This window comes from Heterocephalus glaber, unplaced genomic scaffold, assembly GCF_053883595.1.
Source record: "Heterocephalus glaber isolate CG9 unplaced genomic scaffold, H.glaber_assembly_v1.0 deba00000546, whole genome shotgun sequence".
Lineage (NCBI taxonomy): Eukaryota > Metazoa > Chordata > Mammalia > Rodentia > Bathyergidae > Heterocephalus > Heterocephalus glaber.
The window spans coordinates 13,590,546-13,602,681 of NW_028258147.1; the positions used below are offsets into that span (position 1 = coordinate 13,590,546).

General features: G+C 37.6%; 1 protein-coding gene across 4 annotated transcripts in view; it reads left to right on the plus strand.

Annotated features, from left to right (window-relative positions):
- Positions 1 to 12,136, plus strand: part of Aass (aminoadipate-semialdehyde synthase) — a 73,134-nt gene that overhangs the window by 26,883 nt on the left and 34,115 nt on the right. For all 4 annotated transcript variants that reach the window (XM_004856444.4, XM_004856445.4, XM_004856446.4 and 1 more), the window contains 3 exons: positions 2,835 to 2,983; positions 5,165 to 5,287; positions 5,677 to 5,788. In XM_004856444.4, coding sequence (XP_004856501.1) covers positions 2,835 to 2,983; positions 5,165 to 5,287; positions 5,677 to 5,788 — 384 coding nt within the window. The remainder of the gene's footprint in view (positions 1 to 2,834; positions 2,984 to 5,164; positions 5,288 to 5,676; positions 5,789 to 12,136) is intronic.

A 12,136-nucleotide genomic window follows, 5' to 3' on the forward strand; every position in this document is an offset into this window, starting at 1 on the left:
TTTTAAGTTACTCATATTGACTTGTTTTGAATCCTTTGGATCTTAGGAGTTTTTTTCTGGTATTTGTAGGGGTCTTTGTTAGGGTTGTGGATGTTTTTGTGGAAACACTTTTTTCTTCACTCTCTCTTTCTGTTTCAGTTCTACATGCACATGATTGCCCTAAACCATTTTCCATGGACTGCTACTTTCCGTATAATCCTGGGCTAGTTAGCGCTGTTGTCAAAGCAGAACGTATATGAGGTTTGATCTTAACGTATATTCTATAGCCACAAATTGTAGTCATAACCTCAGCCAGTGCATTAGTTGGTTTTTCATCACAATAAAAAAATATAAGACAGACAATTAAAAAAAAAAAAGGTTTGTTTAGCTCAGAGTCTTGGAGGCTGGAAGTTGAGATGGCAGGGCTCAGGTTCTAGTGAGGGTCCTGGATGGCTGCATCATATCAAGGTGGGAGCATATGTGTCTTTGTCTCTGTGGTCTCTTGCCCTTTCCTTATAAAGTCACCAGGATATAATCTTAGGGGCTCTACTCTGATGATCAGGTCTAATCTAGTAACTTCCCAAAAGCCCCACCTTTAAACACAATAGCTAGATTCAATTTCTATCCTCTAAATATCATTAATATAAGACTTTTGGAGTTAAACTTCTGCCGGAGCTCAGGGTGACAAACTATATTTAAACCATAGCGTTCTGTCCCTTCCCCCACCCCCACTCATCATGGAAGCATTCTATCCCCAGTAATCACAAAGTCTTAACTCAGCTAGCATTGATTAAAAAGTCCAAAGACTCAACTAAACCTCAAGGCCAATTCCTCTAGCTGGGAGCCTCTATACAATAAAAAACAAGTCACATACTCTCAAGATAATAATGGCAGAACTAGCACACGGTAAGCATTCCATTCTCAAAGGAGGGAACAGAGAAACAGAATGGAGTAATTGGCTCAAAACAATACCAACACCCAGCAAGGCAGATATTAAATCCTAAAGCTCCAAATCTAGCATCTGGTGCACAGTGGGGCAAAGGCTGGGTCCTCAAGATGTTGTACAGCTCTAGCCTCTATGGCTTTGTTGATCTATGTGGCCACTTTTATGGGCCACACACAGATGCTTGCAGCTTTCCATGGCTTCCATGGAGTGCTGCCTGCAGCTGTTCCCAATGGGTGTTGCTTTGCCTTTCTGGACTCACCCATTGTGTTCAGTTCTACCAGGTCAGTAGGCATCACCATATCAGGACTCACTGCAGGAAACTTTTGCCTGGGTTCTCAGGCTTTAGTTTGAAATCTAGATAGAAGCTACCATGACCCAATAATGATCCATTTTAAAATACTGTATGCTATTTCCAGCCTGATCCTCCAAATTCTTCCAGCCTTTGCTAGATAACCAGTTCCAATGCTATCTAAACATTTTCAGGTACAGTTTAATAGTAGTACTCCATATGCTCAGAACCAATTTTTTGTATTAGCTAGATTTGCATTATTACCCAATTTGCATTAGTATAAAATACCCTAGGTAACTTACTTTATCAAGAGGAAAAATGTATTTTGTTCACAGTTTTGGAGGTTTAATTCCAAGATGGGGTAGCCCCATTGTTTTGGTTTCTGGTAAAGGCTGCATATAATAATAGTAGAAGCACTAACATCTTAAATTGAAGAAAAGACAGAGCGCAGAAGAGACCAGGGTCCTGATATCCCCTTGAAGTGGACACTCTTAGTGATCTGAGACTTCCCACTAGGCCTCACCTTTTAAAGTTTCCATCACTTCCAACTAGTGTCACAGGCTGGGAATCAAGCTTTCAACATATGGGGATTATGTGTGGGTGGAGGTAAGGTGAGGAATTCAACATCCAAATGGTGGCTCCAGCCATCTTGAAACACAGGTCATTGACTACAGGGGCCCAGGTGAAATAGTGTTTGTTACAGAGGCACAGACCTGTCCTCATTGTACAAAAAAAGGAGCTACTTACAATTTTAAGTCCTTCTAATGGCACTATATTGGCCTTGTTTTCTAAGAAATGCAATGTGTATCTGTGGCCATTAATTATGCAACAGTCCTAAAAATAAATCAATACACTAAAAAAAATTAAACCTAAGAAAAATATATGCATTTATTGTGAAAAGGGGTACTTTAATTTTAAATGTGTTTAAACAGCTAGCACTTTTAGACTGATAGAAATTTAGCTAGTACAGCATGTTATAAAGAAGAACTCTTACATTTAGCTTGAGAATGCTTGAGATACTTGAGGAACAGAAATTACGAAACTAATTTTAAGCTGAAACATTTTGAATCTAGTAAATTTCCATTCTCTCTCTTATCCTCTACTAGAAGTATTGGTGATTAGATGCATTTGAAAACTTATAATGAGCTAATTACCATGTATGCATGCATATAGCATATTTTTCCATGGTGCATACAGAAGTTATCTGATTTAATCTTCATATCATTCTTTTGAGGAATGGAGTATTCATTATCCCCTTCTGGTAGGTAAGAAAAGTAGACTCCAGAAAAATTGTGATTTAGATCAGGTACTCCTGGTGTTTGAGCTGGCAGAGAATCAGTTCTAGGAATCCTGATGCTCTTTCTTTGCTGTGCATTATATTATAGAACAACAATGTTAATGTATTTGTTATGTTCATTTATTTCTCTATTACAGGGTACTTTTACACTGAAATCTCAGTGGGTACTCTTGCTTCAAAAGAGGGTCATTGAGGTGGACAATAAAAACATTTATTAGAAGTAAAAATAATGGTTGCTCATGGACTTTTTGGGTAGCTCTTTCAGCACACTGTAATGAAATAGGCTGTCTCCCATCTTGTTGAATGTAGAATTTGCTTTACAGATTGCACCCTATACAACCTGTTTAATTAATGGAATCTACTGGGAACAAAATACCCCTCGCCTATTAACCCGCCACGATGCCCAAAGTCTCCTGGCTCCAGTCAAGTCCTCAGTAGCTGCTATTGGAGGCTGCCCTGAATTACCACACAAGTAAGGGCTTTACTTCAGCACTGATGGCAGTTTTCAGCAGCAACACACTTTGTTAGGGGATCATAGAGGATAATGTTTCTACATATCAGAGAACTGATTGTTGATTGTTATGATGGTCTGACTCAACCACTTGGCAGCATAGTTAACCCTCACTCTTTCTTCAAATCCTTTTCTGATTTCTGTGACTCCATACAGAGCTCCAAAACAACCTCCCCAGAGAAGTCTTCTCTTGCTTTCCCATTCCCATTTCTCTCTAGTTTGTTATAGTGTTTTTTTCTCAGTTCATGATTACTTATTTTCCTCTGTTTATGGTTCTCCTCACTCACACTAGAACTTAATATTCTCCAAGTTAGAGCCCCTGTTCATCTTGATCACAAGCAGCTGGTATATTACTCATAGAATAGACATTCAAATAATTATTATGTTGAATGGATTAATTAATCAGTACATATTCATGGAATTCTATGTCTCCCTGGCACTATGCTAAGCTAAAGGTCAGAGATATGTTTGCTGCTCTCAGGCGTGTATCAGGCATTGAGCTAGTAATGCCTAGCACAGAAGTTTAGAAGAAAGTTGAAGCACTTGTAACCAAACATGATTTTGCCCTTTGATGAATACAAAGCTGACAGATAACCAGGACCTAAAAGAATGAAGAAAGGTTTATTTCTTGTAGCAAGTAAGAAAAGCACTGGGATGATTCCTAAAACAATCTCTCTCTGAGAAAATAAATGTGGGGGCTTTTTTTTGGGGGGGGGACACTCATATTCATATAGGAAAGACTCAGTATCATATATACAGGAATGCTCAGTTCAAGGCCATGCTTCTTCATATATCTCATGTTCAAAAAATGGTGAATGGGAACACTTCTGTGTAGAAAATTTAGTATTATAATGAGCTAAGTTTAATCTAGTCACCTAAAAAGCATGGGCCAGTAAGAGTTGGTCATTTGGGCTGGTTCCTTGAAAATTTCTCTGGAGGGACTTATCTAAAACAAAGAAACAACTTTGAGGGAACCTTAACAGTTACTGAAATGGGCAGCTCCCTCCCCCCAGAAGCATAGATGATTGTCCCTAAACATACCTGCCTAGTGGCTGACACACTGGTCTTAGCAAAGTGTTAAAGGGAGGAGTGAGGAGAGTGAAAATTTCATGTGATGGGAATGGTGTGTGGTACATACGGAGCCACTAGTACAATTTAATCCACCCAGTGGGACAGTGTAGCCCTAGTGTGTGCTTATGTAGCTATGTAATAATTGAAGATTGTACAGAAAAATTGTGACCAATCTGAAGACTTTTAAGTGCTGGACTGAGAGTTTTGTTCATAAGGCTAGACATTTCCATGTAATCAGGTATAAAATTGTGTAGTACACTTGTCTCTTTATATACACGAGAGGTCATTTCCAGATGACCCCAGTGGACATCAGTATTTTTGTATGCTCAAGTCATTTATATAAAATAGTGTTGTATTTGCATACAACCTATGCACATCCTCTTGTGTGCTTTAAATCATGTTTAGATTATTTGTAGTAACTTGTAGAATGAGAATGATATGTAAATAGTTGTTATGCTGTATTGTTTAGATAATAACAAAAAGGAAAAAAGTCTGCAAATTCAGTGCAGATGTAATTTTAAAATATTTTTGTGACTCAGTTAAATCCACAAATGCAGAACCCAGGACGAGGAGGGTCCATCGTACTAGGCAGAGTGCAGGTGGTATAATTGAAGCTTTGTGTTTTATTTGGAGATGGCTAACTATGTTAACTTTTTTTTTTTTTCAAAGCTAGGGATCAAACCAAGAGCCTCACACATGTTAAATGAATGTTCCAACACTGAGCTACACTCTCAGGTCCAGAATAATGATTTACTGTCAGTGATTTCTTAGGGAAAGGATTTTCTACTTCTGTTTTTTTTTTTCTTCCTCTCTCCCTTCCTGCCTTCCTCCCTTCCTTTCTATTACTTTGTATTTTCTTGTGGACTCTAAAACTCACAGTGGGAGAATTCTGAGTATCTCAGAAACTCAGTGTCCTTAAGACTGAACTGTAGGGAAAAAAAGCCCAAGAGCTTGGGAAGTATTTGGCATCCACATTGAAAACTGTTCTGAGCACTTTTCATTTTTATTCATTGTTGGTCTTGTTGAGTTTCAGAATTCCATCCTCTCATCTAAGTATTGATATTATTTCAGACTGGTGGCAATCTGTGACATTTCAGCTGATACAGGAGGATCTATAGATTTTATGACTGAATGTACTACAATAGAGCATCCCTTTTGCATGTATGATGCAGACCAGCATATTATTCATGACAGGTGAGTTTGTTAAACCTGTCAGATGGTGAGAAATTAGTAAAATAATTTTGTTCCTTAACCTTGAGATACTCATAAAAAGTACTCAGTATTTCACTTCTTTATGAAAGTATGCAAATTTGGAGAGATATGCTCAAACATTAAAAATTTTGCTAGGAAAATCACATGCAAATTTGAACACATCAATACATATATTTGTATATAATTGGGAGATGAGTTACTGAAGGAGGAAAAGGTTTTATTTGAAAAGTTTTGTTTATATTCTTATACAGTATACCTTTGTACAAAATTACAAATAACAACAAAGTAAATATAATGGGGTAGACATCAGGAAAAGTTAGAGCTTACACTAACTTTTTATACATCTGATTAAAGCATATTGCTTCTCCTAGTGTTGAAGGCTCTGGGATTCTGATGTGTTCCATTGACAATTTGCCAGCACAGCTTCCAATTGAAGCTACAGAATACTTTGGAGATATGCTATATCCTTATGTTGAAGAAATGGTAAGTAGACAGGTAGCATCAGCAACAACTCTATGGCTTTAAATAGAATTCTGAATATTCTGGTCTTTTGCATGTAAGAAATCTGTTGTAAAATGAAACACCAGCCTTTCTCCAAAATACTTGCTGATACACTTTTACTTTACATAGGTTGTTTACTTGTCTCATGGGAGCTATGCTTATTTGCAATTATATTCATTACTTACTGTATGTATTTTTTTAAGTATGTTTATGCATGTAAGATAAGCTTTACTTTCCAATTTTTTGGTGTCCAGGTAAATTCATGTAGGGGCATTCTTATTGTCCTATGATGAACAGATTTGAAAAATCAGAAATATAGATAAATTTAAGGGATGTTAATGACCATTGCTTAAATGGGAGTTTTTTTATGTTGAAATTATGTATTTTTCTCCTGTGATCAGTGATTGCCTACTGAAATACCATGTTATCTAAATTCAATTTGCTTTACCAAAACATTTTTTTTTTTTTACTTCAGTGTTTGTCTTGGGTTCATACCCATCTTGCTTTATTTTGATTGCTAATGGCTATGTGCCCTGGCAATACTTTCAAAGTTATGAATAGTAGCTCTTGTTCTTTTTCTCATATCTTCACTCAGATGCTTTCACACTAATGATAATCAGTGGATCAAGAAAAAATGAAACTTTGTGGTTGTCTCCTTTGAATAGCCCATGGGTTAAAAATAAATTACAGGAGGGCCGGGGATTTAGCTCAGTGGTTCCGCTGCCTGCCTCACAAGCACAAAGACCTGAGTTCAATCCCCAGTACCATAAATAAATAAATAAATAAATAAATAAATAAATAAATTAATTATAGGAAACTAGAAAATACTTTTAGTTGAAAGAAAATTAAAACACAACATACAAAAATTTGTGGAGCACAGATACAGCAGCAGTATTTTCTTTCAAATAGTTTTCTATTTTGACCCTTTGTTTCCCTCTTGGAATATGCCAGCAAGAAGATGCAGCAGGCTTTAGAAAACGCAGGCAAGAGACATTGCCATAGTTGGTGCAGTACTGTGTCTACCACGTGCCAGTGCTCAAAGCTCTTGATATACTGCAATTTCGAACACTCACGAGAAACTCTGTCAAGTAGTTAGCATTGTTAAGCCCACTTTAGAGATTAAGAAAGAGAAACAAAGGCTGAGAAGGGTTGCTGATGTGGAGCTGGGTACTACAATGGGTCTGAAGTTGGTGCTGAGGGGTTAAAGTAGCATAGAAGGGTACAGATGCCAGGCTTCACTGGAGACATGAGATTGCTTTAAGGCCCTGAGCAGGGAACTCATTTACTTTCTGAGCCTCAGATGTTACATCTGTAAAATGAGGTGGTTGTAATATATTATGATCTTAATGAGATCCATTTTGAATGTTCTATAATTATATATGTCTAAGTATATGTATAAAAAAGTAATAGTAAATTACTCAGATGTTTACCATTTTTGATGCTTTTCATTCACTTCTCTTTGATATCATTTCCCTATAGATGAAATTAATTCAGTACTTCCCATGTTACAGACTTGAGAGTGACAGATTCTTTTAGTTGTCCTTTATATGATGTTCTTCATATTCTCTCTTCTGCTAATAAGCCCTTCCTATAATTTTTTCAGAGTTTTCTTTTCAGTTCTAGATTTGCCATTTGGCCTTTCTTTCTGTCTCTTCTTCCCCTCCCTCCCTCCCTCCCTCCCTCCTTCCTTCCCTCCCTTCCTCCTTCCCTCCCTCCCTTCCTCCCCTCCCCTCCCCTCTTCCTTCCTTCCTTCCCTCCCTCCTTCCTTCCTTCCTTCTTTTTTTATTGGTAATTTTCTCTTTCCCTGCTGAGAATTTTTATCTTTCCGTTATTATGATCTCATTTTTAAAATTCCTAGGGAGCATAGTTATAAAAGTCACATTACAGTCTTTATAGTAGTTCTCCTTAGCTGAAAGAAATATATTCTAACATCCTAAATGGAGGATGGATATATGAAACTGTGGATAGTACTGAACCCTATATTTAGATATTTTTTACTATACATACATAGCTTTGATAAAGTTTAGTTTATAAGCTAGGCACAAAAAAGATTAACAATTATAACAAAAATAGAAAATTTAAAACAATATACTGTAGTAAAAGTTATCTGAATGTGGTTCTCTCTCAAAATATCTTATTGGAATGTACTCACCTTCTTCATGTGCTGATGTGTGATAAAGTGCTTCTGTGACAGTTGGCTGTGGGGGCACACACCTGTAATCCCGGCACTCTGGGAGGCTCAGGCAGGAAGATTGCAAGTTTGAGCCCATCCTGGGCAATTTAATGACTTAGCAAAATCCTATTTCAAAATTGAAAAAAAAAAAATCACTGGGGATGTAACTCAGTGAGAAAGCCCTGGGCTGGCTCAAACCCCAGTACCACAAAAACAAACAATCAACTTACCTGTTAAAATGAAATGAGGTGAATGGTATAGACATTGCATAGCAATCAGGCTACTGAATAAGAGTTACTTGAACACAGGCACTGCAATACTACTACAGTTGTTCTGATAGCTTCTACGTGACTTTTGAGGGAGTTGAATATACAGTGTGAATATCTGGAACAAAGGGATGATTCCCACCCCAGGGGGATGGAGTGGGACAGTGCAAAATTCCATCATTCTACTCAGAATGGCATGTTAAAACTTACAAATTGTTTATTTCAGACATTTTCTATTTAATATTTTTTGACTGCAGCTGACTGTAGGCAGTTGAAACTGTGCAAACCAAAACTGTTCATAAGAGACATTGCTGTACTTATCTTTCTAAATTCCGGTCATCTTGGGGTTGAACTCTGTTGACTGTGTCTTCCTTTGAGAATGGCCATACTTTTCCAGTTTTCATAATTTGAACAATTTTGGATTACGTTCTGCATGATGTGAATGTTGTGCTCTGAAGATTCTGTGTTGTCATTTCCCCGAAAAGTGATATTTCTTTTTCAAGCAGGCAATTAATTTGGTTACACTCAAACTTAAAATTCTACCTCCTCTCTCTAGGAAGATCACTCAAAAAAAGTTCAGCATTTTTATTTTTGTCTCCCCTGCTTGTAGTCTGGTCTGCACACCGTCAGTTTGAGCATCATCCAGGGACCCTGGGCAGAGTTTACATAAAAGTTGGACCTCCCTTTTTCTGAATTTACTCTTTATTGGCATTTTCCCCTCACCCTCTAGAAGCTGAGATTTTTTTGTTTTAGATCAGAAAGTCAGTGCACTTTCACCACATTTATACCTTCTCACACCATTTGACTTGTCCTCAACACAATGCCAGTAGAATGGGAAACACCTACTGCCAGTGCTCCCTCCGTGCTTTGACGCTATCCTCCCAACTGCTTGATATTCATTCTCGGAAACTTGCCTGCAGTTTGTTATTGCTTGTACTTTGCCCACACTACTTTGCTATCTGTAGAATGTAGGGTATGTAAGGACTTAGTCTTCTATATCTAAAATAGAAGGAATCCTCTGGTTCTAAGTGGATTAAATGATCTTGGATCCAGTAGAGTTTTGGAGGAGCTAGAAGAGCTATTGGTGAGTTCTTGCCAGTAAGCAATCTCTTACAATGCTGAATGTTGGTATTTCAGCACAATGCTGACCTTATTAGGCCAGGTTATGGTAAATACTGAACAGTTTTGTCTTGTGGATAGATTTGACTGTGAATTGCTTGAAATGCCTTTTTGTTTAATTGTTCTAACATCATTTTCCATTCAAAGGAGTTATTACAAGGCAATTTAAACTCACACATTATTTTGTTACAGAATTTCAATTGTAAGTTTATTTCTTTTGGACCTTACAATACATTTTTTCTTTTGTTTATTTTTTTCCAGTACCAGGGATCAAACTCAGTACCTTGGGCTTGCCAGGCAGGTGGCCACATCACTGAGCTAAATCCCTGGCCCTAGAATACATTTTTCTTCACTCCAGTTTGTCCTTAATAAAAATTATCACTCACCTATGAAATAGTTCATTTCATATGGATGGTACATGAAAAACCAATTCAATGAATTTGCAGTGTTATTGAGAATTAGCTCAATTAACACATAAGCATAAGTGCATTCATACTGTTTTTATTAAAGATCAAAATATAAGAATAAATTTGTTTATATTATGTAAAATATAAATGTAAAATATTAAATCACCAGAGATAAAGGATACATAAGAATGTAACATGTAACTTATCACAAAGGGAATCAGGGGACACTACATAGTTCAAAAGTAGGACAATATCATCCTTCCAGAAATTCCTTCATTCCTTTCCCACTTCTATCCTCATTCTTCTTCCTAAAAATAACCACTATCCTGACTTCTAACTATGGAATAATTTTTCTGTCTTTTGAAAGTTACATATATGGAATCATACAATATGTATGCTATTGGATTTAAAATCTTTCATTCAGAATTATCTTTATTATATTGTTTATTTTTTTCCATTAAGTTTATTGGTATATTTTAGGTATAAAATACAGTTACATTCATCATTTGGATCTTGAACTTTTACATGACATATCTTGGTTCTTATTTTTTCCCCATTCCCCTGCCCTCCCTTCACTCCCTCCACCCCCTCCACCCTTCCCTATTTACAAAGACTTTGTTTCCATTTTTTCTCTTTTCTCATAATTTTTCTTTTCCCTTCTTTCCTTTCCCAGACCCCTCCCACTTCTCCTACTCCTTTAGACCTTTTCTTCCTATTACACAATATCAATCATACATCTTTTTAAAAATTACAGTATCAAGATTTAGAGGACATTACCAGAGATTTTACAGAACTTAAAAGGATACCTGCTAAATTCAAATACAAGTTCTAGGGGCTCCTAGAGATTTCTTAGTATTTTCTCTGTAGATGTTCATTTCATCTACATATAAAGATTTTGCTTCTGCCGTGCCAATCCTATCCTAGTTGTGTCATTTTATTGCCAGACTATTTTGGTGGGGACTAGATTTTAAAGTTTAATGGACAGTATTGCCTTTTCTCTGCTGCTCACCAGTACACTAATTCCTGGGTTCAGAAAGGTGGCCTTCTGGATCCCTGAGCTGACCTGTTGTCTGGGTGGGCTTTTGGCTGGGGCCTGTGCACACTTGAGATGGTATCTAGGTGTGCCATTGGCTAGGGCCCCTAATTAGCTGTTGTCTAGGAGGATTTTTGGCTGGGAGCTGTGCACCCCAGTTCCTGTAGTGTTAACTAGCTTCTGGCTAGGGTCTCATGCACTTACTGATGGTATTGGGGTGAACCTCTGGCTGTTGTTTGTGTGGCCTGTGCAGCTCTTTCCCAGGTGGGCCTTGGCTTGGGCCGATGTGCCCAAGCCTCTGGGGTCATGGTGGAGCCCTGGCTGGGGTCTGCTTGCAGCCATGCTGCTCTGGTCCATACTGCTGCTCCCCCAACTAAGGTGCTCTGGTGTGCCTTTATTGCAGAGATTTTCTTCACTTTTCTGGTGGGCTTTAATTTTCATCAGTGGGCCTCAGAGAGGCCCTCTTTCTGTTGTTCACTTCTACTCTATCTTCTCAAGCTCAGAACAATGCCCTTTACAACTCTGTGGTGTGGATCAAGAAAATGTCTAGGCATAGCTCTGGCAGGGTGTGTGTGTGCTGGTGCCCACATGGCTCACCTCCTCGGTGCTCTGGGGTGGTGGTATGGCATCTCAAGAGGCTCACCTCCTTGGCACTCTGGGGCAGTGGTACGGCCTATATTGTTTACTTTAGATGTCATTAATTTTCATCAGTGTATACTATTCCATTGTGCGATTACAACATGACTTACCTATCTATTCTACTGATGAACAAATGAGATTGTTTCCTACCTGTAACTATTACTAATAACCCTACTATGAATATTTAAACCTGTCTTTTGGTATACACATATATGGATTTCTTTTGTGGTGTTTATGTTTAATATGGAATTTCTGATTTATAGTCATATTCAGTTTTATTAGAGACTGTCAATGTGCTTTCCAAAGTACTTGAATAACCCCATTAGCAGTGTATGAGAGTGCCAGATGTTTATATTCTCAACAATATTTTGTATTCTTAATTGTATAAATTAGGCGTTTTTCCAGGTGGTTGTTATTGGCATTTCTCTAGTGACTGACAAGATAAGGTAATTTTTCTTGTATTTGCTGGTCATTTAATAATCTCTTTTGTATAACACCTATTCAAGTCTTTTGCCTCTTTTCTAGTGGCTCTTTTGTTTCTCTTTTGAGATGGGATTTTGCTATGTTGCTTAGATTAGCCTCGAACTCATAATCTTCCCTTAGCTTCTTGAGTAGCTGGGAGTACAGGTATGTGCTACTATGCCTGGGCTGGGTTCTTTAGTTTTTCTTTTTTCTTATTGATGTGTAAGAATT